This window comes from Myotis nattereri, assembly GCF_964212035.1.
Source record: "Myotis nattereri genome assembly, chromosome: 15".
Lineage (NCBI taxonomy): Eukaryota > Metazoa > Chordata > Mammalia > Chiroptera > Vespertilionidae > Myotis > Myotis nattereri.
In genome coordinates, this window is record NC_138090.1 from 20,491,444 (window position 1) to 20,518,331 (window position 26,888).

Consider the following 26,888-nt stretch of genomic DNA (forward strand, 5'->3'; position numbering starts at 1 on the left):
AAGGAGAGAAGTGCTATGCAGGATTTCAGGAGCACCTTGTAAACTGAGTGGCCACGTTTTAGTCAAAAGCTAGACTAAAGCTACATCGCCTGGAGCCCTGTCCCACCGAAACAGACGGTGCAGAAAGCAGAGATAAGGAACTGCATTAGAGTCAAAAGTAGCATTTAACAGCGGAGAGGAACAAAAAACTGTTCACCTAAGCTGATATGACAGGATAAACAGTATCACAGACGTTCTGCTCTCAGTAGCTGACTCAACAGGCCAGGCTGACAGATTTACAATGGAGAACTGAATCCTCAGATCAAAAACCATGTGCTGTGTTTGGGGCTGATGACCTACAGTGTACACTGAACCCCTTAAATCAACAGGTTTATGGCATTTACGGCGGAGCCCTCTGACAGGGCTGCTTCATCAAACAAGCCCCGGCTTGAATCTGAGCTCAGCTAAAAGCTGGGCTATCAAAGGCAGGCGTTTGCTGACATGGGAGGGGAAGTGCTCCCTTTCTGTTCAAATACTCACTGGGAATCTTTCTCGTGCTTTTGGAGGTGCGGGGGGGGGGGGGGGGCGGTGGGGGGAGAGGGAGAAAAAAATGGCACAAATGTATAGAGACCTACATAATCTTTAAGACCCATCAGTGCGAGAGAGGAGACATTTACCTGGGGACTCCACAGCTCCTGAGAATGTTGCCCCAGCACAACCCTGCGTGTTTGTCTGGGTTGGATCTAAGTGGCCCACACAATACCACCTTCTTGAGGGACAATTACATAAACCACATTACACAGCCATTAAATATGGATGCTCTATAATAGTGTCTCTAACTATTTTGGCTAAAAGCCATGTCTAAGAAAATTAGCATACATGTTATAACATGGCTCAGTGGGCACGCACATTGAAAAATCTCATTCAGTGCTCTTCCAAGACAATAACCGGAGGAGTCTAGCCCAGTGTACTTAATGCTACCTGTAATATTTCTCTTTTTGCTGATGGTCATCAGAGCCGATTAAATTGACTCATGACGCACTAGTTGGTTGCAACCTACATTCTGAAACAAAAATTCTCTATAACGAATCAGAATTTTTTTTTCAAGTGTGATGAGCATGCGCATTATTGAAAGTGCCGATTCCGAGGGTCTCAATCCCAGAGACGATGACTCTTTAGATCTAGGGTGGGGCCTAGGAATGGAACCATTTATCGGGCACTCCAACAATGCCTGTGCCAGAAGACCGAGGTGACAGCGTGACACATGATTCTCTAATCGCATCCCTTCGCTTTCAGATGTGGAAATTGAGGCCCAGAGAAGGGAAAGGATTAGCCATAAGGGTCTAGGGCAGTGGTTGGCAAACTCATTAGTCAACAGAGCCAAATATCAACAGTATAACGATTGAAATTTCTCTTGAGAGCCAAATTTTTTAAACTTAAACTATATAGGTAGGTACATTGTTATTAACTTAATTAGGGTACTCCTAAGGCTTAGGAAGAGCCACACTCAAGGGGCCAAAGAGCCGCATGTGGCTCTCGAGCCGCAGTTTGCTGACCACTGGCTGGGGCAAACATGTCAAACCAAAGGCTAACCTGGGCCAAATAAACAAGGCATGTGGCCCACAGGCCGCGAGTTTGACATGCTTGGTCTAGGTCAACCAAGTCTCTTGGCTCCCCGACCATCTCAGCAGGCATCCAATAACCTTTCCCCCTTCTTTTAAGTTCTGTTGGGAAAGTGAACATAAAATTGAGCTTAAGCAAAAACGAATAACATTAGAAATGAGCTAGACCCAAAGCCAGGACTGAGCACAGGTAGCTGAGAACACCTTCTTCCTTCCACTCAACATGGCAACAGAATGTCTTCACCATGGTGAACCTTTCCAGCACCTTCCTTTTCAACTTCAAACCGCACAGTGTGGCCAACAAGATAATATTCTGGCCTTTCAGCTACTTCCTACTTAGCCAGCAGTTTTGGAAGAACTTCACATCATTTCAAACTCATTGATGTGTTTGAAATTTTTTTTTCTAACAAAGTGCCAATGAGACATAAGTATCCACCGCCTGCCTGTTTTCGGCGAGGAGCTGGAGAGGAGCGCAGCAGCAATGATTTATTGTGATGGTAGGTGCTCACTGGACATTTGAGGCTCCTGCAATACACCGCCCACCCCAGGGCATTCATACTTGCTGCCTGTCCAGGGCCGCTCCTGCCCAGCAAGGCCACATGACTGGCTCCTTTATGTCCTTGGGTCTCTGCTCAATTGTCAACTCACCAGTGAGACCTTTCCTGACCACCCACTGGGAAGAACAAATACCCCCTCTCCCCAGGCTTCTGCCCCTCCAGTCTCCCTCCCCGCCCTTTATAGCACGCTGACCTTCTGACAGATTATGTATTCGCTTGTGTGTTTGTTGTCCGATTTCCTCCCGGCCTGAGGGCAGGGACTTTTTCTCTTTACTCGCTGCTGGATATCAGTATCCAGAACACATCCTGGCAGACAGAAGGCACCAACAATTACATGGTAAATGGCCAAGAGATAGATGCTTGCTCTCTCCAAGGCATGGGTGATGCGTTCTGCATGAAGGCTGTGAGACTCACCGCAAGCATAAGAGACAGGTGATCTTATCCATGTTAGTGATGAGGACAATGAGAAGCACAGGTTGCTCAGGAGATGAAATGCTGTAACTCACACATCAGTCTGATGCTAATGGCCCTCGCCAGGGCCCCGAGGCTAGACTGTTCCCTCGACACTACCTGGGTGGCACTCTATACGTATTTACTGAGTGTATTACTTTGGACAAATTTTCAATATTTAAAATATTATTTGATTGCATTCAGATACAATCAATGTGAAATTACATGTGTGTATATATTTATATGTGAATATATGTATGAAGACAGTAGGTAAACAAGTCAGCATCAGGCACTATGACAGGTCCTTAAGCTACAAGGAAAAAAAAATTAAAGGCAGAGTTCATGGCCTCATGACACTTGCTGTCTAGCTCGGGAGACAGGCCTTAATGAAACAACCACATTACCAACTATAAAAGCACAACTGGAGTTATGAGAACAAAAGACACATCAACTTTTCCAAAGGGCGGTGAAAAGATCCTGCAATGGTTGTTTTATTAAATCCCTGCGGGGGGCCCAGGTAGCTGGTTGAGCATCAGGTGTGTCTGTGAGCGCGTTTCTGGATGAACATCTGAGCCGGTGCACAGCGTAAAGCAGACCGCCCTCCTCCGTGTGGGTGGGCTCCTCTACTTGTTGAAGGTCTGGATGAACGAAAAGGCCGAGTAAGGGTGCCTTTGCTCTCTCCGCCTGTCACTGGGTGGGACCTCGGTCATCTACTGCCTTCTGACTCTGCCTGGACCTTCCACCACGGGCGCTTCTGAGCCTCCAGTTCACTAACTGCAGATCCAGAGACTTCTCAGCCTCCAGAATGCACGAGTCAATTCCTTACACTTATTTGCATATATGCAATGTTATAATATGTAATATATCGATGTTATATATTAACTAGAGGCCCGGTGCACAAAAATTTGTGCACTTGGGGGGGAGGGGGGTCCCTCAGCCCGGCCTGTGCCCTCTCGCAGTCTGGGACCCCTTGGGAGATAACGATCTGCTGGCTTTGGCCTGCTCCCGGGTGGCAGAGGGCAGGCCCAATCCCTAGGTGCAGCCCCTGGTTGGGCTCAGAGCAGGGCCAATTGGGGAGTTGGGGTGCCTCCCCGTCATGCACAGAGCAGGGCAGATTGGGAGGTTGCGGCGCCACCCCGTCACCCACAGAGCAGGGCCGATCAGGGGGTTGGGGCGCCGCCACTCTCACACTCAGGGCAGGGCCGATGGGGAGGTTATGGCTCTACCCCATCACACACAGAGCAGGGCCCGTGGGGGTAGGGGGAGCTCCCCCCCTATCAGGCACAGAGCAGGGCTGCTCAGGGGGTTGGGGCCCTACCCCCTGTCACACACAGAGCGGCAGGGCGATCAGGGGGTTTGGGCGCTGCCCCCTGTCACGCTGATCCCGGTGCCGGGAGGCATATTACCCTTTTACTATATAGGGTAGAGGCCTGGTGCATGGGTGGGGCCGGCTGGTTTGCCCTGAAGGGTGTCCTGGATCAGGGTGGAGGGCCCCACTGGGGTGCTTGGCCAGTCTGGGTGAGGGGCTGAGGGCTGTTTTCAGGCTGGGAGTGACTGAAGTTCCCAACCACTCCTTTTTTTCTTTTTTCTTTTTTTATTCTGGGCCAGCTTTACCTTGAGGCTTGGCTCCAGCTCTTAGGCCTCCGTGGCTGAAAGTAGGTTTCTGGCCTTTGCTTACAATGTTGCGAATCTGCTGGCTGAAGTCCGGCGTTATTTGTTACAATGTTTCTTAAATTGCCCGCTCAGAGGCCTGCAGCCGCAGGTGGGGAAAGTTGGTTTCCTCCAACGATCCTCCATCACTGAGGCAAGCAAGCCTCATGTTAGTTTCAAGCTGCCTGGCTGCTGGCCGCCATCTTGGCTGACAGTTAATTTGCATATCTCGCTGATTAGCAAATGAAAAGGGTAGCGGTCGTACGCCAATTACCATGTTTCTCTTTTATTAGTGTAGATATTCTAAAATAATTATATATTAATATAACATCTATAATACACACATCATTCTGTTTCTCTGGAGAACCTTCCCTCTGAGCCCACCACCACGCATAGAAAGTGGGAGGGGGTGCACCTGAGAAGGGGGTGCGCTGTTTCCCTGGGCCAAGAATGTCTCCCTTCTTTCTGTGAATCAAGGGCCACCTGCTCCTTACTTCATATCTTTCTGAGGGAACCCTCTTCTTTTCTGGCCCAAGAAAGTCAGACAGCAAAGGGTTTACAACCCTTTGAGTTAAAGCTGGGCAGCTGGAACTCTCCAGCGAGGGCAGACCCACTGCAGGGCAGGCTGGGAAACCCCAGTCAGCATTGCCACCAGACAGGAAAATGGGCCCAGACACCATTGCAGAAATACAATGTGCTAAGTACATATTCTAATATGTTAAGTGTCATCCTGTCAGATACGATCTATTTTTAAATGTTCACTGATTTAGATTATTTTTGCCACTGAACCCCTCCATTATCAAAAGAATTTTTAATAGTGTGACTTTAGCTTTTAACATCCTGAGCATGAATGCTTTTAAGACTATAATTCTGCTTTGCTTTTGCAACCTGGTAATTAGTTTAACTAGGAAACATTATAAAAACAAACCAGAGACGTAAGACTTAATAAAGTTTCTTTCTTTTTTTTAGAAAAGTGAAAGTTAACTAGCAGGATCTGACCAAATATAATTAGAAGAAAATCCATGTGAAAATTCTGAAAATTTTCAAGACATACTCTCTTTCACCTTCAAGAGAAATATTCCATTTAGCATTCTTATTTTAAATCAGCTTCACTAGCAAAATTGTGCAATTGCTATGTAACTGATAAATGGGATACCTCCAAACAAAAATATCAAACTATTCCATGCAGAAAGTGTTCAAAAGCAAACTAAAGATGCTGTGAAAGTTCTGTTTGGAAGACAAGCAGTTTCAGCAAACTAGTCAATAAGTGAATCCTTCCTGCCTGTTTGCTTTCGCTGTACATGTTAGGGAACTTCAGGATAGGAGATGTCGAGCCTTACACTGTCCAGTAACTGTAACTGTAAAATCACACTGGATTATGTAGGATAAAAGTACCTCATTAATAATTTTGTATGGATTATATTTTGAAATAATATTTTCAATATATTAGATTAAATAAAATATAAAGTTGATTCTTGAACAAAGCGAGGATTAGGGGCACTGATCCACCACTCAGTCAAAAATCCACGTGAATTTCACCTGTCTTTTTCCTCGCCTTTTAAAATGATTACTAGAAAAATGTAAACTACATATGCTAGCTTGTGTTACGTTCTACCAGACAGCACTGTGCCAGAGCAAGGAGGAGATGGAATTCCATGAATCATAAAAAGAAAATAGAGGATTTTTATGGGGGGGGGGGGGGAGACATTTTTTAAATGTTGTCATTACTTAAAAATAAAAATCCACTGCACACTAAAATTAGATTCATTAAAATAAACATCTTCAAAGACACAACTGAACAGCATATGAAAGCTGAGCGATGTAATCCATCAATAAGCATTCTTGGTTTACAACATTGGCCCACATGTCATTGTCCAAACAAATCAAAGAAGTCAATTAAAAGTGGTTACGGCGTGTGAAGTCATCCTCTAAGCCAACCATGGCATCTCCCTCTCCTTCCAACTGCGCACTGACAGGCATATAATGTGCTCGCTTGTATTTGCTGCTTTAAAGCCATCTGCAGTTATTGTTGGCAGACATGGTGAGGTGTGTAATAACAAGACAATTGACAGACAGAGTAGTGAATCAACAAGACAGATAATGTGTCCAAGATGCACTGGTAGGAACAAATATTGACGATGCTAGCTGCAGTAAGGCTGCGGTGGGGCACTGCACCCAATAAATGTTGATTCACGACGTGTGCGGGCAAATTGCCTCTGTGTTTACCGGTCGGCTACTCTATGCCAAGAGCCCTTAATGCATTATGCTTGCCTGTTTCCTCTGTGAGACTATGAGCACTTTCCATAACTTGTTCCTCCCTCTCACAGTGAGGACTTGCATTTCAAAATGACAGAAACTCAAGTTAAACTAGATGAACAAAAAAGGTGGGGGGGGGGGGTATTGTTCATATGAATGAAAAGCCCAAAGTGCTTTAATTTCAGGCACAGCTGGACATCAAGACTGGGATGGCCCTATTCTCAGGTGACAAGGTGGTTGCCAGCAACTCTGGACTTACAGTCCATCCTCTTCACTACCCCCGAGGGTGCCCCAGAATTTGATTTTATGGACTCTGATCCTGTTCCATGTTTATCCCTGAACCAATCACTGTCCTCAAAGGTATCTCATGTTCTCAGGGGTCACTATGGAAAACATGTAACCTCTACTGAAATTTTAAGGGTTTGCGGTAGAAGTGGGGAAGGTAGGTGCCCAAGGAAAACTGCAATGTTTTTACGAAAAGACTAGGGAAACAGCTGCTGTCCAGACAAAAAAATTATAGGTGGCCTCTGCCATCTCTAAATCTCCACATCTAATATCCACATAAAAGATACCCAATTAATGCATTTTTTTTCAATAAATGAATGGATGCCTAAGAAATATCCAAATCATGATGTATTCCAAACATAGAAATGATGTGTCTGTTTCTAAATTACCAGCATGTTAATTACATACATTCATGGAACAAATGTTTAGTGAGTGCCTACTATTTGCCAGGGACCAATCTAGCCACTGGGAGACAGCAGAGATGAAGCCCTGCCTGGCCCTCTCAGAGGCGAAGGTGGCATGTATATGATAACAGAAGTGAAGAGTAAGAAGAAAAAGAGAACAGGATGAGGGGGTGGGGAGGGACAGGTGGCAGGGAAGAACTTTCTGCAATGCTGACATCTGCACAGAGAACGGGAGAGCACTGGGAGGGAAGGAAGCAGATGAGCACCTTGGGAAAGAGCCTTCGACATGCAAAGTCACTGGAGTAAGGGCTCCTGGGGACATTGAAAGACAGTGGAGTCCAGAAGGACTTGGGTGGAGTGTATGATGGAAAAAGGAATAGGAAATTTAGGCCAAAGGGGCCAGATCACACAGGGTCTTGTAGTCCATGGTAAGAAATTTGGATTACATGCTGTGGGTAATGGAAAGGCCATTAGGTGGTGGAGAAGAAAAGATGATGGGGACACAGGAGATGGAAGTGAAGCATCAGACAGGAAGCTGCTGCAGGAATCCAGGCGAGAGGGTAACTGTAGCTTAGATCACAGAGGTCGCAGCGGAGGTGATAAGAAGTGGCCAGAATCGGGTATGTTATGAGTTGACCTATGAGCAATGAAAGGTACAAGGATGTGTGTGTTAGATCACCAGGCATCTACATGCCTTCACGAGCTGACACAATCATTTAAATTGCTCAGCCATGATGTTAAAAGTTAGACACATCACTCCCCTGGTTGTGCTCTCATGGTGCTTTAACCACATCTTAAGTATAAAACTGATTTTGTCGCATTGTCCCTAAGTGTTTACATTCCTATTACTCCCCACTCTCCCACTAGAATATCCTAGAACTTAGGAACCGTATTATCACTTTTGAGTTTCCACAGTCTATCATAGTACTAAGGCACACAGTAAGCTGGTAATAAATGTTTGGGTTAGAAGGATGGATGAATGAGTGGGTAGGTGGTTAGGTGGGTGGGTGGATGTGTGGGTGAGTGAATGGGTGGGTAGGAAAGAGGAAGTAATAAAGGGAAAATAAGAAATGTCAAGCAATTAGGTGCTGATAGCTTGGAATATAAGCCCCAAAGTGACCTCAACTTTGTTTGCCTGATATACTTATAAAGAGGTTGAGGAATTTAAAGGATGTTGCAAATTATACAGATACCAGTGTACTTCTCACTCTTAGATGACGGGTCTATTCGAGGAAGGGGGAACAGAGACAGGTTAAAGGATCAGGTCAGCTGGTGAGTCTAAGCATCTGAGAGAATTGGGCTCCTTATCTTACATTCCAGTTAAAACAGAGCTCCAAGTACAGTGAAGAATTTATATATTTAGTAAATGTATCAATTCCCCAACTCCATGCAGGAGGCAGAAAAATCTAATAGAACTTTATAAGGTTCTCTGCCTTGAGCACACCTCACAGAACATTAAGACCCTTTCCCATTTCATCCCCTGAACTGCCCACTGCCCTCATTCCTATAGGTCAAGAGAACACACAGTGCAATAAACTTTTACTTATATACCACTGCAAATACAGAAATAGAATCCACCTGGTTAGGCTCCCTCCATCATAAGAAGGCAAGAGTAATCCTATATAATAAAAGGGTAATATGCAAATCGACTGAATGGCAAAACTTGGTCGCTATGACACACACTGATCACCAGGGGGCAAATGCTCAACACAGGAGGTGCCCCCGGTGGTCAGTGCGCTCCCATAGGGGCAGCGCCACTCAGCCAGAAGCCATCAGTTGGACATCCCCCAAGGCCGGGCCGAGGGACGCCCCCCCCCCCCGCCCCGTTGCACAAATTCCGTGCACCAGGCCTCAAGTTTTATTATAAATATACCTCTGTGTCTTCAGAGATCCAGTTATTTTTTTCAGTAGCTTGGTTAGCATGCTGTGAAATTCAAAAGCAAATACCCATCTTGTAATGTATTTACAGATGGTTTTGCTGCTGCTACCCAATCCACCTTAGCCCCAGGCATCTTCATACTCCGCCTCCCCAGCTGAGTTCTTCAAAAAGTGGGTGAAGTACCTGACATCATTATTCTTAATGACACTAATAAACAGCAAGTATGCTCTGAAAAAAAAAAAAAGGAGCTTACATAAATGCATTTATTAAAGAGGCCACTTTGCAATGGTGCTGTATCAATGGTTCTTAGCCAGGGACAATTCTGCCCCGAGGGGGCACTCGGCCATACCTGGAAACACTTTTGGTTGACACTGGCCTCTAGTGGGTACAGACTGGGGGTGCTTAGAATCCTGCAATGCACAGGAAGTGCCCCACAGGAACCCATCCACAATGTCAACAGTGCCCTGTGGAGAAACCCTGGGTAAATATGACAATTTCCTAAGCAATTTCAAGTAGTGAGGATCTGAGGACACTTGCTCTTCTCCTTGGATCCATTGTCCCACCTGCCCCAGGAGGTAGCATGAGTGTCTGATGGATAATTTAAGATGAGTAATGGATGAATCATTTGAGATGACTATGATTCCAGAAAGGGAAGAAACTCACTAGGTGCTCACACCTGCTACAGAGTAAGCACCGTAGACATTCTCTGTAGTTTTTTTTTATTGCTGTGTAACAAATGACCGCATATATAGAGCAGCTTACAAACAACACCCATTTATTAGCTCTGCAGGTCAGGAGCCCGGGCACAGCGCGACTGGGTTCTCTGCTCAGGGCTTCCTGAGGCTAAAATCCGGATGCGTGCCAGGCTGCATTCCTCTCTGGAAGCTCTGGGAAAGAATCCACCCGCAAGTTCATCCAGATTGTTGGCAGAGTTTAGTGCCTTTCAGTTGCCGGGCTGCTGCCCATTCCTTGCTGGCTGTCAGCTGGAGGCCCTCTCGGCTCCCAGAGGCCACTGCATGCCTTGCCACGTGGCCCACGCTCTCAGAAACGGTGCCTCTCTCCCATGTCAAATCCCTCCGGCTACGAACCACGGACTCTTTCTGATTCTACGTGATGAGGTCAAACCTACCTGGAAAAATCTCCCTTTCTTAAGGTCCACTGACTTGAAGCCTTGATTCTACCTGTAAAACCCCTTCCCGGCAGGATCTAAATCAGTGATTGATGGAATCGAGAGAGGGTGTGTGTACACCAGGGGCCCAGAAGCTTGGGGCCAACTTACAGTTCTACCTACAGCAATGTATGATTACATATCATCATCTCAATGATTCTCATAAACAGCTCTTTGAAGTTCTCTTTTCATCTCCACTTTACAGATGAGGAAACTAGATTTTCAGATAATGTGATCATGTCCCAAAGTTGAGCGAAGGGCACATGGGAACCCTCTGCATTATCTGTGCAACTTCTTGTGAGTCTAAAATTATTTCAAAATAAAATGCCTTCCAAAAGAATAATTTCACAGAGATCACATAGCTAGTGAGTGAAAGAGAGGCGTCTACAATCCCATGCCTCCTGGAACATGACATTTCTAAAGTGATAGCATCTCTAAAGCCCCTGACATTGATCTAGGCCAGGGGTTCTCAATCTTGACTCTCCATTAGAACCAAGTGGGGACCCGTTAAAGAATACAGATGCCTGGGCCCCGCCCTCAGACATGGTGCTTTCATTGGTTTGGAGTGGGATCTGGACATCTGTATTTTTTAAAGCTCCGCACTGATCTAGACACTGTTGAATCATAAATGGCAATGCTAAATATGCATGTGAAACAGAAATTAGTACTTACACACCAAAGGAATCCTTTTTTGAAAGAAAGAAATTCATCTTACTTCAATGCATTTGACGGGAAAGCAAGGACTGTAAAAGCCTGAGATAAAATAAGAAGCAGGAAAATACGCTCACAAATTTAAAGAGTGAGAATGCATTTAGCTGATATTTTCTCTCCACCACATCTCTGTGCCGATTAAAACAGACCTAAACTCAGTAATTAAGGTGGAACAAAAAAAGGTGTTTGTTATCTCTTCACAGGGAAATTTACGCTGGGTAACTGTTTGCCTCCTGGAAACGGCAAAGTAAGATATAAAAGAGAGATGAGAAACTGGAAAAAATCACAGAATGAAACCACAGACACTAACCAGCACTCCCGTGGAGGAGAACTCAGTAAATCATCAGAGAGATAATCTCCTTTTACTACTTTATCTCAATCCCTTTCAAGTGCCGTCTCTCAGAGCAGGGCTGTGCACACAGCCGACGTCTAGTAAATTAGTGATGTGCACTAGATAATTTATATTAGAAGGCATGCCCCCTTGACTTGCAGTGGGAATAAGGGCAGATAAAATACTCCCAAGCTCAGAAGCATGAATAAGCAATCAAAAGAATTCAGCTGAAAATGAAATCCTGAGATAGATCAAAGGCATCCCTTCAGGAGAGGTGAGCATGCCGCCCAGACAGACCACTCTCGCCAGACTTGTACTATGGTATTTGAGCAGGCTCTGCCCTGTAATTGGACAGAAAAAAACTGTGGGAACAGGCTTTCATGGGAATAACTGGATCTAACTGAGGAGGAACTCCTGTATTTGTGCACCGAGATCTGCAGGAAGCCCAGGCAAGTAGTTTTGGTTGTGAAAGACTTAATGTGCAGGGCTATCCTTGGGCCTGTACATAGTTGGACTTCGGTACGCTTTTCTCTTAAATTGTTTATTTCTGATGGTGGAACACAGTGCAATGTTACCAACACACATGCTCTGAGGGACAGAACTATTCTTCGAACTGACTCAGTTGTAGGCTCGGGGAAAACAAAGATAAATGAGCTCCCAGTAACTTTGCATGTTGCACAACCAAGTAGATAGCTACAGTGATATTGGGTGGCTAACGTCAATATCTGCAAGCACATTTTGGGCCATAGCTATTGTCCCATGTGTGTTTGGTGCCTCAGCATTTTACAAAGGATCTCTCTCTCTCTCTCTCTCTCTCTCTCTCTCTCTCTCTCTCTCTCCTTCCTCTCCCCCCATAAAATATAGAATCGCATGCAACTAAGAAGACCCATATATATGCATGTTCTTTTCAGCAACAACTTAAAAAACCATTAACCAGAAGGTAACGATTATAAATGCAGCAGTTAAAAGGATAAGATAGATGTATATGTGATGAGGAAGGAACTCCAAGATACATATTATGTTAAGGCACACCTCCTTCTCCAAAATACTTCAGGAAAAGTACTAATGAAATTTGTCCATATTTTTAATGCATGTGAGCACACACATCAGAAACAATAGACTCTGGTTTCAGAAAGAGCTCAGGCTGATGGATAACTGGAGATCCCAGGTTTCTACACCACACTCCAGACCTCCTATGCAGTAATTCACATAGCAGTACATAAATTAAAACATAAGGTGCATCTTGTTCAGATACACAGATGAACTGACTTGGCCCTCTGAGGCTTACAGACAGGTGAGAGAACAAATAAAGCTCAGTCCCACATGCTTGTTGTCATATATGATACTAGAGGCTCAGTGCACAAAATTCGTGCATGTGTAGGGTCCCTAGGTCTGGCCGGCGACCAGGGCCAATCTATGGGGTGACCGGCAGGGTGTTCGGGGGGCCCTCGCTGGCATCTACCTTGGCTGGCGTGGGGCCTGTGGGCAGTTCCCGCATTGAGTGTCTGCCCCTTGGTGATCAGTGCGTGTCATAGTGACTGGTTGTTCCACCGGTCATTCTGCTGTTTGGTAAATTTGCATATTAGGCTTTTATTATATAGGATAGGTGACAACTGTGTTATTATTGCTGAGGAAGCCTCATGAGATACCAGCCACACAAGGAAATTCTGAATGATCTCTGGAGCTCAGGATGTCCTGTATGCTAAAGGAAGACTAGCAACAGAAAACTGTTGAGAAACTGAGAAGGGAGAACCACAGTGCTGACATCACTGGGGATCTTTGGTCCAACCTTGCTGAAAGCTAGCCGTCCTAGCCCAGGAGGGACGAATTAGAAAGATGACTCCAGAGCCAAAAAAAACCACGTTCTTTAAATGCTTAATCTAGTTGTAGGTAGAATTGTTCTGCTTGTAAAAGAAAAGTCCTGTAATATGTAAATAAAAACAATCTCTATATTTTGATTTACCCTAGCCATCCCTGCCTGCCCGCCCCCCCCCCCAAACCCCCCCAGCATACGTACTGGTTAACGCTAGTCAGAGCATGGATAACCACCCTAACATGGTGTGATGCACGCCATAAAGCAAAGGCAACCTTCCAGAGAGCTTCCAGTCGTCCTCCCCTGCCCTGAGCTGGCGCCTTGCAGACCCCTTTAGGACACTGACTCACAGTCCCCAGTGGCCGCTGGGACCCCTGGGAAGTTTTCTCCCCTTTACTCAAATGGACATCAGGCTCTACGCAGGACCTACTGAACTTGCAGGAGTGTGGCCCAACTATATGTTTGTGTTTTTTCCCCCAAAGTGTCCAGCTCTTTTCGAAGTGTATTGAGAAAAAAACATGCCACTGCAAACCTTGACTGCCCATATGCCGACTGGCAGGAAATATTATAAAGGCCAGGGGCTGAATCTCAGTCCACTCCTCTCTCCACAGCTCCAGGGTTAATAGCTCAGCAAGTGCTTAAAGATAAACTATCCTTATTGTCTCGGATGAAATTTCCCTGCCTGTGGGTGGTGAGGAGGATTGGCCTTAGCCGATCTGAAAGCTCCTTTATGGGAGAAGGTCTGCAGTAATGACAACAGCACTCCCTCTTTACCACTACCCATATTATTGCTAGGTGCCATGTGCGAGTTTGAGCATTGCACCTGAGTATTTTTCTTTCTGTTAAGCATCCATAACCCCCACGGGGGAGGGACTACTATTATCCTCATCTTGCCAAAGAGGAAATGAAGCCCAGAGAGGGCAAATAATTGGCCGTGGATCATGCAGTTGAGAGCTGGGACGTCGGAGTGGGCCCTCAAGGCCATTACGCCGCATCGCTTTCGCACACATGCATTCAGCCACATCTTTATTTGTGGAGCCTTCCTCTTTGACTCTTTATCTTTCTCTAATTTTATTTATTCAGAGTTGATAAAAAGTGGTTAATCCCCCCCCGCCCCGCCCACCCCCACCCCCCTACACACACACACACAAAATCCCTAAACGTTCTCAATGGGATGATGGCCAACACCTAAGTGCTCTCTTCCTGTCCCAACTGGCTGGGAGAGAGTCCAGGACTTAGCCTTCCCAAGTTGCCACTTCCTTCCCAGACCCTCTCCTCGTCCAAGGTCAAGAACAATCGGGTGCGTGCCAGGCTAAGCGCTCACTGTACAGTGTCACAATGTGCCTGGTGAGAGACAGCGTTCCCATGGCCACTTCACAGATGAGAAAAGCGAGGCACGAAGCGCTGAAGTCTGATGGAGTCCGATGCTGGAGAGTCTGATGCTTTGGTGGCCTCACAGGCAGGCAGAGAGTATGGGGGAAGGAGCAGTCTTGCTCCCTCCATCTGAACAACCCTCAACTCAGCCTAGGGGTCCAGTTCTCAGCCTAAAACTTTGTCCATTTTTTTTTTTTTTGCAAAAAGAGATTGGGTGGAATTTTGCTTAAAAAAAAAAGTTGCTATATGTAAATAATTGTCTTCACAAACCATGTCAAAAGAGGGCATACAGGACAGAGACAAAAAAAAAAATCTTTCTACTATTGATGAATCAAGTAATAACCAAAGAAAGGATCAATGGTTTGGATCAGCCTGTATCCAAAAACTTGTAAATACAACCCAGGCTAATCCTGAATTTCACATGATCCTCTCAAGTGACCAGAAAGCTCCAACGGGGTGTAATTCAGCAAACCCCTGCTAGCTAACAAGGCCCCATGCAGCAGCAGAGCCCACCCGCCTGGACTAAGGTCATTTAACTTCAGCCCTCTTAGGAATGGAAATCGGCTTTCTAAAGACTGCTGGGCAGGCAGTGGCCAGCAACAGACAACTCAATGGCTGAGCCTTCCGAGTCATAAAATACTTCAGAAAAGAGGAGATCAAAGCCTCCCTACTACCCATTGAAACCTAACTGCTTCCAAGTTCCTCGCAGGGACCCAGGCTCTTTGGAGAACGGGCCCCTGCCATCACAGTCTACAAAGGCCACCACTCAGAAAGATACAATCTGGACATGAGGGCAGCCAGCCATGGAGGAGAAACCCACTTACAGTTTAACTGTCGGGGACACAGCAAAGAGCGAGGAAGGAAAACCAAGTGACAAAACTGAACAGTGCATCCGAGTGGAGGCTGGAGGGATCTGGTGGCAGCCTGGATCCTGGCACACAGTCCTTGCTGAGCCCCTGATGCCATGCGGAGGCTGATCCTCCTAACCAGAGACCGGACGGAAGATGCCAAGAGGAACAGCACAGCCGTCTGCCACTCTCACCAGCTCAGGTCATTCATCAAAGGTAAAGCACCGATGTGTTACAGATCTGGGCGCAATTTTTTTTTACATATTTTCACTTGATCTTCATGTTGCGAATGGCGCTTGGTGTTGAGTTTCTTAAGCTAGCAGTGCATTTGCCCAACTGGAACACATGGGTATTGGATTTATCAGGTACCGGTCAAGGGCAAATAATCTTAGACCTAGGTATTGCTCTTTTACGGCCAACCACAGAACCCTGGACAAGTTGCTGATAGAAGTATGGCTTAAAAGGAAGGGAGTAGTTAAATTAGTATCAAAATTCCACCTTTTAGAGTTTCACGATGCCTACTGGCATATTAAAAGGTGTGAAATGTATTACAGAAAACACATTCACCTAATTGCACTTAAATTTAACATATCCCTACTTATATGATGATATATGACCAAGAAATCATTTATGTGATCATGAAATCCTTTTTTTTCCCTGAAGCATCCCTTAACAGTTAGAAATCAATACATAATATTATAATATCTTTTTGGGGAATTATTGCTTTCATGACTTTCTTGTTACTAAAAGACTACCAAGAGATGCTCCTTGAAAAAGATTTTCATGACCAACTAAATTAGAGAAACTCTAGGTTTAAACAGAGTTAAACAAATATCATTAATGCAGGATATTTCTGAATCATTAATGTGCTAATGTGCCTGGTAAAACTCCAAGAGGTGGCGTTGACCCTAACTTGACCATGTTGTCCCCTTTTCTAGAACCATGCCCCATGGTTCTTTGTTCCAGGGTTTTGTTGTACCATAGCTTGGTTCAAAATAAAATACCAATTTCTAGAGCTAAAATTGCTGCTCCATTTCTCCCTTAGAACAAAATCCTATGGGCTAGAGTACAGCATTCATTCTCTTCTGGTTTTACTCACAGTGCTCTGGACAGTGCCTGACATAACAGAAGCTCACCAATAGTTGTTGAATGAAAGACTAATCATTAGTCACTTCTCAAAATACCCTTCCACCAACTTTCAAAAATGGAATCAATCTGTCAAACCAACAATAAACCAATTAAAAAGATTTTCCTGCATAGCCAAGGTCTTAATCCAATGGTTCCCTACTGTTAGTATGCATTGAAATCATTTGGAGGATTAAAAATATACATTCCTGGGCCCAGCTTCTATTGTGGGTAAAGAAATTCAAAAAGTTAACACTTGAAGTGAAGCTAAGGCCTCTGATTGTACTCTGAAGATCACTCTCCTAATAAAAGGGATCACCAAGGTGGAACATTTTTGGGGAGAAAGGTCTTTTTAGATCTCCCATCATGTAAGAAGAAAAATATAGTTCTTTTTCTATCACCCTGGAAAAGAAAATTAAGAAATATTGGTGAAGGTAATAAGAAGGTAGGTTGAAGTTCAACAGCAAGAGGAAGAGTCTCTCAACAATGGCATGGACTTCCTGGATGAAATGACCTTCTCTTCATGAACCAGGGGGTCAGAGTTCAATTCCAGGTTGGGGTATATGCCCGGTTGTGGGCTTGATCCCCCAGTGTGGGGCATGCAGGAGGCAGCTGATCAATGATTCTCTCTCATCATTGATGTTTCTATCTCTATCTCCCTCCCCTTCCTCTCTGAAATCAATCGTATCTAATAAAGAGGGAATATGCAAATTGACCATCACACTGTCACAAAGATGGCGGCGCCCAGTCCCGTCAGGCCCGCCGGAGTCCCCCCCGTCCTTTCAGCCTCGCTTGTGGGGGGAGGGGGGTAGCAGGCGCGTGGTGTGGCCAGACTCACCCTCAGCCCCCCAGCTGCTCAGGGCCGGCCTGAGGTGCAGGCAGCCTCGGATGTCGGCTGCCCAGTCACCCAGAGCTGCCTGAGGCTCAGATAACCAGGGCCGGCTGAGGCTTGTGCTGCTGGCAGTGGCAGCAGCAGAGGTGTGATGGGAGCATCGCCTCCCACCCCTGAGGGCTCCCGGACTGTGAGAGGGGGCAGGCTGAGCTGAGGGACCCCCCCCCCCTTCAGGTGCATGAATTTTCATGCACCGGGCCTCTAGTAATATAATATAAATAAGAGGCTGGATATGGTAAAGAGGACATCACAACACATAGCGATATAGATTAGGTTAATCTGCAACCCTGAGATTCTGGGTCAAGGGCTGCAAATCCAAATATCTTCATAGAGTGCAAGGCAGGGGCCAGTGCTAAACTGGGGAAGGCTTGCTCGTTGATAAAGGCATTCAAAATTTAAAAACAATCACCCCAGACATAAAGGTAGGCAGTATTCACTCAGGGTAGTTCCCAACTCCTGTTTTATGAATTATTCCAAATCAATAACTGCCTACTCAACTCCTGAGTAAAGTGAGACCTGTCAGTTTGGGGGAGTGCCTTTTCAGAAAATATTTTAAGTAGTTTAATTTTGAATTATTGAGGGAAATTCCCTGCCTGAGAAACCGTAGCTGGAGTGGACATGTATACATGGAAGTACTTACATTTCACTACTATAACCCTTTGAACCATTGTCGCTTTCTCCTGGGGTTTCCCTAGCAGTCAAGACAATGGTTAGCTTCCCTACTGGCACTTAGTTATCCAAAGGTGACTTATTACTTTCCCAGTGCACACTGCATGCACACTAGGAGATTGCTCTGTCCCCTAAAGGCATTCTGATGCCAGCCGCCCTGCCCCACTCTTGGAGAAACGCTAATGTAGAGACTTTAAGTGGAAGGAGGGCTATTTCTTAGTCTCAGTTATCTCATGTCCGTTTCTGTATTAAAAAGAGTTGCTCATCTCTTCTAGCAGGTGGCCTTGGATGAGTCTCTCAACAAGCATGTTAGAAGCATGTTGCCTTTCTCCTGAACTCATGAATCATTCACTATCCTGAATCCATTACAGTAGTTGCTAATTAACTTTAGAGAAAGTATTAACCCCTTGTTTAGCCCAAGAAGCTGGGCAATGTCTATGGGTTCCAGGTGGCAGAAACGATGAAGAAATTCTTCCTCCCAACATAGTTATTTCCCTCCATCCCCATTTCTCAACATCCTTAGTGAAGAGTCCCCTCTATGTGGCGTCTCATGTGATTTCACAGTGCTCACCTATTGCTATTTGATAGGTTCACAAAGGGTGCACAAGCAGATCAATGCCCTGTTAGAGAGACAAAGCCATAATAACCATGATGTTAAGTTGACAAAGGTGTTTTTGCTCAGAATTCCTGCTTCTATTCACCAAGAAAGGAAAAACAACCATGTGGGGAGCCGGCACGGCCATGGCATACTCAGCCCCAGAGCGCCTTATGTGCCGCGCCAGCTCAGCCTGGTTCAGTGACCCTGAGTGTGTGTGTGTGTGTGTGTGGGGGGGGGGTGGTGGTGAAAGGATTGAGAAAAGACAGACAAGAGAATGAAAGCTGGGTCTCGGTGGGACGCTGCTCCCTGATGAAGAGACAACGACAGCGCCCACAAGCCGTGTCTTTATTTTATAGCAGATGCCACGAGGCAAAGTAGGGGCGTGATCACGTTGTTTACAGCATTCTCGTGAGTTCCAACCTCACTCAACTACAGGCACCTGAACTCTATCACAAGGCACGTGGGGCTATGTGTGTGGACCATAGTTCAAGCTTACAACCACAGCCGTTGGCTATGATTGTGCTGGGAGGGCCCTGCCCTGCAGCTGGGACTTGCACGTGGCAATGAGAGGACCCTGTCCTTTCATTAGTCCGAGGCTTGAGCCTGGCCAAAACACTGTAGCCGTGCCCCATACAACCACAGTTTAGGTTGAAAATATTTGTACTATTTCTTGTCCAAGTATGATATAGATAGATTGGCAAAGAGAATATATAAATGGGCAAAAGGCATGAGAAACGATACTCAACTTCAACACCCATCAGGACAATACAAACTAAACCCATAACTGCTTCACATCCATCTATCAGAGTGGCTAAAAAGAAAAAGATAGACAATAGCAAGTGTTGGTGAGCATGTGGAGCAACTGGAACTCTGAAAATCACACACGGCCGATGGGAGTGCAAATTAGTGCAATCACTTTGAAAAGCTGTTTGGCAGAATCTACTAAAGCTTAATATACACATAACCTGTGATCCAGAAACTTCATTATTAGGTGGGCTTCCAAGAGAATGTGTCCATAATGCCACCAAAAGGCATACAGAAGAAGGGTCAGCAGTAGTCTTCATAACAACCCAAAACTGAAAACAACTTGAATGTCGACCATTAAATAGAAACATTGTAAAGTATTCATACAGAGGAATATTGTATGTTCTACTTATGTAAAACATTAAAATAGGCAACATTGAGCAATGTTAGAAGTTAGGAGAATGGTCACCTATGGTGGGCAGTGACCGGGAAGGGGCCATGGGGGATCTTCTAAAGCAGCGGTCGCCAACCTTTCAGACCTCATGGACCACCAGTGGTCTGCGGACCACCGGTTGCCGACCGCTGTTCCAAAGCACTGGCAATGTCTTGTTTGATCTGGTTGGTGGTCACATGCATGTGAACTTTTTGAAAATTCCTTAAGCTGTACTCAATGATTTTTGCATTTTTCTGTATATACAGTATATTTCAACACAAGGTTAAACAAATTAATACAGAGCAGTCTTGGCTTCTCAGTTGTGGCTCTGTCCTCTTGTTTTATTTTCTTATTGTTGAGTAGAGTCTGGGTGTATGTGCTTTGCAGGGTCACAGAAAGGTGGGTAATGCAATGAGATAAGCTTGATTCTCCCCCTACACCATGCTAAATGGGTCCTTCTAGGACCAACAAATTGGATAATCAGAGGCAGATGCATAGAGATGTCAATGGCCTCAGGAATGGTACATGTCAATGGTACATGTTTCAGGAGAGGGAAATGAAGCCTACAGAAATAAAGTTAATTAAGAGTATGTTGCACATTGGAACAGAATCCACTTTATATCAGCCTTATATACATGTGGCTGTCAATGACCTCTCTCACATCCACCACAAAGATGAACATTAACTTGCCTCATTCTTCTTATGTGTTAAGTGATCATTTGCTCTCTGTTCAAAAGAAAATCTCCTCCTTAGGAGAAATAACCCAACATCTAGTCATACGAGACAACTGATCAGATTTCCCATCACTCACAAGAGTGGAATCCCGAGAGAGCTAAACGAGAAGAGACTACGTTTTGTGGGAACCAGAACACACACAGAGCAATTATTCCCTTCTAGGGATAGCTCTAGCACTTCCCATGTAAGAAGTCACTTCCTCCCTACAGCGCTATTATCTAAACTCTCATTGTCCCCATTTTAGAGGTGAAAAAACTAAGACACAGAGATGAGTAACTTGCCCAAGGTCCTACGAGTGAGTGCTGGGGTGAGAATGATCCTGACCAGACTGCTCTTAACCACTGCTGTATGGCCTGGGATAGTGTAAGCCACGATGGTGGGTGCCTTCTGAAGACACCAGGACACTGGAATAGAGAAGAGAGAGAGAAAGATGGAAGGAAGCCCCCCAAAGAGCAGGAGACTCATGACAACAAAACCAAAAAAACAAGAGATATTCATGTTTGTGCAGGCACACATATGTGCATACAACCATGTTATGATATACAGGTTATTAGAGAGCCACATTGATCATTTAAATGGATCAAGCTTAGTTGGGAATTGTTAAATCTTTGTTTCACTCTATGCTTTAAAGACTGTACCAAAGGATATCATAACTCTGGTGGTAATGAAATATTTTAGCTAATTTCAAGCCACAGTGTCAGGAAAATAAACTTAAATAGTAAAGTTTCAACTAGCCAGGAACATGGAAGTCCTCATTCACCTGCACCCAGCCACTCTTTTTTATTTTTAAAATATTTTTTTATTTATTTCAGAGAGGAAGGAAGAGGGAGAAAGAGATAGCAACATCAATGACCAAAGAGAATTATCGGCCTCCTGTGCACCTCACACTGGGGATGTAGCCCGCAACCTGGGCATGTGCCCTGACCAAGAAGCAAACCATGACCTTCTGGTTTATAGGTCAAGACTCCACCACTGAGCTATGCTGGCTGGGTGGAACCACTCTTATTTTGTGTCATGATGTACCATGTACATTACTACATATGCAACTGGGCTTTCTCACATTCTCCTTCTTCTAGTCATCCCAGAGCATGACTTTCATGTGTTTCAGTATCTCAACACACACACACACACACACACACACACACTTACACTTATGTCAGTTCCAGACACTTCTCAATTGCAACACAGAATGAAATCAACCCCAAATGCCATTTACTGCCTCATGCATTTGATTGAATTCTGAGTCAAGTATCACTTACACGAATATTCTTGGCCCTGAGCTCAACAGATGAGGATCACACAAGAGGGGAAAGAACACTTGTCCCAAATGCTCCTAAGCGGTCTGCGTCCCTGGACAGCACACTTCACCCTGGCAGCCCCGAACACACCACACTCTACAAGGACGTCTCACACGAGCGGAACACGAACAGGTCAAAGAAAACAAAAGGCGTCCCTTCTCCATGAAGGTTGGACTTAGCAGGGCTGCCGAATGCAGTTCTGCACCGAAATACAGTTTTCCCATTTCAAAGCAACGCGGAGGCACGCAGCTTGGTCGATTTATATAATGCCTGATCTCCCAAGACTTTACAATGCGAATGGCATCCATCAAATTAATTTCCTTGGGGATTGTCTCAAACACAGAGTATGAAGAGGCCCAGACCATTAAACATCAAAAGAAATGTTCTAAATGGTCATTAAAGTTCTATTCTACTTTCTCTTTCTGGGAGCAGATTAGATTAATTCAATTGAGAATATCATAAGTATCAAAGCTGACAGTGTGAATGGGTCGAACTGGCTGGCAGAGCGCTTAATATTGCAGACATCTGTTCCTTCAAGTTGTACAGAATGCACTCAGAAGAGGGAGTCGACGCAGAGTGCGGGGTACTTACCAAGCCGGCACAGGTTGACACGGCCACGGAGGAGGAGTTGTCATTTCTGATAAATCCCTGATAGAAACAGCGCTGCACCCTGGGTCCCCGAGGCTCTGAAGCACCATCTTTTCCAAGTACCTGGACAATAAAGTGACTGCTCAAAATCGCCGAGGGCTTCAGCTCTAAGTGGAGCTCCTGTCCAAATGCTGAAAATTGGTAATGCAGGGAGCTGCTGGCACTCTGCGCTGACCGCTTTCTCCTGCCGCTGTGCACAATGTCGTGGGAAATATAGGACCCGCCCGCGTCCACTTCTACTGGTGTGACAAAGACGTAATCTGCAAGGGGAAAGGTTTAGCTGTCAGCACCCTGAGCCCGCAATGCCAACCCGACACCTCCCACCAGGCTGGCCGAGAGCGATGCACGGCTCAAAGGTATCTTTGTTCCTGTGGCCATGCGTCTACATGAAATATAATTCAGAGGAGGACCCGTGGTCCTTCCCATTAGCTCTGCCTCACTAATTCCTATGAACACTAACAGCCAAGCACAACCTTGATGAATGTGAAGAATATTTGTGGAAAAGGCCGCAAACTCTCCTGGTCTGGGGAGAAGAGAGATGGACTTTTCCTATATTAGTCACTGAGCCATTCATTCATAAACATTGCTTTTTTGGGAGACAACATACATATAAAACTACCAAAGTAAAGAATTGAAATTTAAGGAGATTACTATCTTTGTGTTTAAACTGAATTGGGACCATTTTCTGGGGGAGGGGTGATGGGGTGGGGGAAGGTGGGGGGCGGGGAGGGGAGGCAGAATTTAAATGTCAAATAACTCACAGTGCTGAGTAACTTGAGAGGATTCCTCAGAAAATGCACAAGTAACCGCAGTTTCCTATTTCCAATATTAATTATACGTGACAATAAAACTCCAGAACTTGTAGCACTCTTAACCTTTTACTATGAGATTTTGCAGGGACAATCCCATTTAATTGTAAGCACCCAATAGAGTGGATGCATAAAAATGCCTCAACACTGTCAGGGCTTTTTCCTATGCAGGATGATGTTTCAAATTGCTCAGACATGTTGTCAGAGCAGGGACACCTGGAAAGGCATGTTTAGAAATACCTTCACCATTGCTCCCTGGAGCTGCACTAATTGCTGCTTGTTCCTGAGAGGAGGAGCTAAAAAACAATTTGCTGCTTAAAAAAAAAAAAAAAATGAGAAGCCAGCACACTGCTTTCTATCACAACACATTGAAACTGAAAAGTCTCATCCCACAAAATGATGTGGAATATGCCCTCTGTGCTTTAAAAAAAACGCTCTGCATTTCCACTTTCTAGGCACAGAATGGGAAACTAATTTGGAAAGTGTTTAGAAAGATTCCAAATAACTAAGAGGCATGCTTGAGTCACCGGGGTCCTCGTTCAAGGAGGAGGAAAACAGGAATTTCCCTTTTCCCAAAATAGTAAAAAAAGGATAAAGATAAAGAAGCCCTGTAGCTAACAGGAATCATATCAAAGTATTATTATGTTTGAAAAAAATACCAATATGACAACTTTAAAATGTTTTCTCCTGTTTGACCATCTGTGACTCTTAGTGCTTGAGCAACTCCCATTCTTACAATATTCTCTGTGTCCTGTCTCTCTCCTTCTCTGACTCCTTTAACTAGAAATACTTGCAAATTGGCATACATATTAAAAAATAATTGGAAAAGAAGTTTTCCTCCTCTCTTAACCTTAAGAAACAAAGCAGGTGTACACTATTTCTCTTCTTTTTTTAAAAAATCTCTATTATGATGCTTTACAGGTATGTGGTTTTCGATTCAATGCAGCTTTTTCTTAGTGAAAAATCCACTTCCTCCCTTACTAAAACCTAACTGTGTGAACCACCCCTGACACGTGCAACAGAGCCTCTCCAATAAGTTGTTTCTGACCTCCTTGTCCAGAACCATCTGAAACCCTGCCTGCTCTTAACTGGGAGGCCCTGTGGGATCCTTAGCCAGCCTTTGCAGTGGTTCTCAACCTTCCTAATACCGCGACCCTTGAATACAGTTCCTCATGTTGTGGTGACCCCCAACCATAAAATTATTTTCGTTGCTACTTCATAACTGTAATTTTGCTACTGTTATGAATCGTAATGTAGATATCTGATATGCAGGATGTATTTTCATTGTTACAAATTGAACATAATTAAAGCATAGTGATTAATCACAAAAACAATATGTAATTATATATGTGTTTTCCGATGGTCTTAGGCGACCCCTGTGAAAGGGGTCACAACCCACAGGTTGAGAACCGCTGCTTTAAGGGACTCAGACTGAAAAGCCCCCGTCCCCGCCCCCGCCCTCCCCCCTCAGCCCCACCCACTCAGACACCACACCTGCTACCAGTTTGCTTCCAAGGGGAGAATGAGCAGGCTGATGATGATATTCAGTCCTTGATGGGAAGGGGCAATGAGAGTCCCCTGTGGAGAATGACCTGATCAATCAGCTCAGGGGCTGACTAAAGATGAGGTCCCTACAGGTGGCAGCTGGAACAGAGGGAGCCTGCAGCCATCTGACCAGATGGGACAATGGGAGGTTGTTTTAGAAACCGCAGCCAGCCTTTCTGGTTGGACCAAAGCTCTTCTCAATAGCTAATTCCTGCTCTGTCCTACTCCCTCCCTCACTGACCCACTCCCTGCCCCAGTCCCTCTTCATGGCGCTGCCATTCCCTGTCCCCAAGATGATCCCTTGTTCCCTGATAGGAGGACATGATCCTGCAAGGATAAAGATTAGAGAATTGGTTGAACCTCAGGTCTTGCTGGACACCTTGGATCAGGGATCAGCTGGTCTGTAGCTGGTGGGAACATGGAGACAAGGATTTTCCTTCTGGGCGCCATCAGAAGTTAATAAATGATAGAAGCGAGGGGTGGTCTGGAGGTTTTCAGCTGGGGAACCTCGGAAGAGATAAAGACTCCAGATACCTCAAGCTATCTTCTTCCCTCTAACAGTGGCCTCTGGGAATCCAGGACACAAGGGCAAAGAAGCAGAGAGGAAAGGAAGACAGGGAACAGAAGTGGAGAGGAGAGGGAGGAGGAGAGGTGTGGGGAAAGAAAGGGGTCCATATTCTTTCATCCCCAAGACAGTAGGTCCCACAGGCTTGCCCAGGGGAGGAAGGGAAGGGAGCAAGGTGCCTTTTGATACCAACCGCCTAGTCCGTATCCACTTCCTAATTTTTCACCACACTACGATTTTATTTTTAAAACAAGCCATCTGTGAACAAGGGAAAGTATTGTTTTCTCATTTATGTGACTTGAAGCTTGAGGCATTGATTCTTTTGATAAATTCTGAGTCCTTGCCACACTTCCCCCCTCTACAAACAGGAACCATTTCCAACACGCACACACACCTGCCACGTTGGGGGCGGAGGGGGTGGGGGTGGGGGTGAGCCTTTGTACCTTTTCCCCTCTTTGCGGGGGGGGGGGGGAAGAAGGGACAAAGTGCCTGGACAGACTCCTAGGGGTGGGGTGGGGGGGCAAGTACGAACCGTCATTCAATCCGCTGCCGCCGCAGTGGCTGTCACTGGCTAGGGCTGCGGCGACCCAGGCACAGCAGAGGCAGCACAGCTGGAGCGCCTGCAAGAGAAAAGGGGACATCGCGCGTGAGGGGCGCGGGGGGCTTGCCCCTGGCGCCCCCCGCCACCCACTCTCGGCGCGCCCCGTCGGCGGGCACCTGCCTTGGCCACGCGCCCCAGTCCCGCCGGAGCCCACGGCGGGCCCGCGCCGGCGGCGGGGAGGGCGCACGCGAGCAGGAGGGCGCACTCCATGGTCAGGTGCGGGCGAGGCGGCTGCGGACGGCGCGCATTCTCCCCGCCGCCCCGGAGCGCGGCGCTCCAGGTGCGGCGCCAGGTGGGAGCCGCCGCCGCTCACATCGCGGGCCGGGCGCGCTGGGGCCTCCCCGACTCCTGCCGCCTGCGCGCCCTCCCTTCGGCGGGCGCCGGCTGCGGAGCGGCCGCCTGCGGCTCCCCTTGGCGAACGGGGGCCTCCGCGGGCCGGGGCTGGCGCGCGCCTCCGAGTGCAAACGGCCGGGGGACTCTGTCCGTGCCTGCCCGCGCGCTTGCCCGCCAGTCTGTGCGTCTGTCTGGGTCTGTGCGAGCGTCTGAGGCTCCCGGGGAAAGCAGCGCCAGCTGGCTCCCCCAGCGCGCCGGAGCCAAGCGCCCGCCTCTCCACCGCACGGTGATTGGCGACCAGCGGCTCCCGGGCCCGTCCGAGCCCCCGGGCTGGTGCTAGGGCGTGGGATTCCCGGCTCCTGCTCCGAGGGAGGGGGCGAAGAGGGAGGGGAGGCTGGGTGAGTGCAAGTGGGAGGGAGGGACCCACCGCCGAGAGAGAGCTGGGAGCGCCCTGGGTCGGGCTTGAAGACGGAATTTCAGCTTTAAGCGCAGGAAGAGATGAGCTGAGAAAGGGGGAGGGAGGCACAGGTAAGTGGCGCGACTTCTTTGCAGCCTGCCTTCTCTTC

General features: G+C 46.4%; 1 protein-coding gene across 2 annotated transcripts in view; it reads right to left on the minus strand.

Annotated features, from left to right (window-relative positions):
- ADAMTS18 (ADAM metallopeptidase with thrombospondin type 1 motif 18) overlaps window positions 1-26,199 on the minus strand; it is a gene marked incomplete at both ends in the record, with an annotated part of 125,795 nt that extends 99,596 nt beyond the window's left edge. For both annotated transcript variants that reach the window (XM_081108707.1, XM_081108706.1), the window contains 3 exons: window positions 22,413-22,729; window positions 25,921-26,008; window positions 26,110-26,199. In XM_081108707.1, the coding sequence (XP_080964833.1) occupies window positions 22,413-22,729; window positions 25,921-26,008; window positions 26,110-26,199 (495 nt within the window). The remainder of the gene's footprint in view (window positions 1-22,412; window positions 22,730-25,920; window positions 26,009-26,109) is intronic.
- Between the last annotated feature and the right edge of the window lie 689 nt (window positions 26,200-26,888).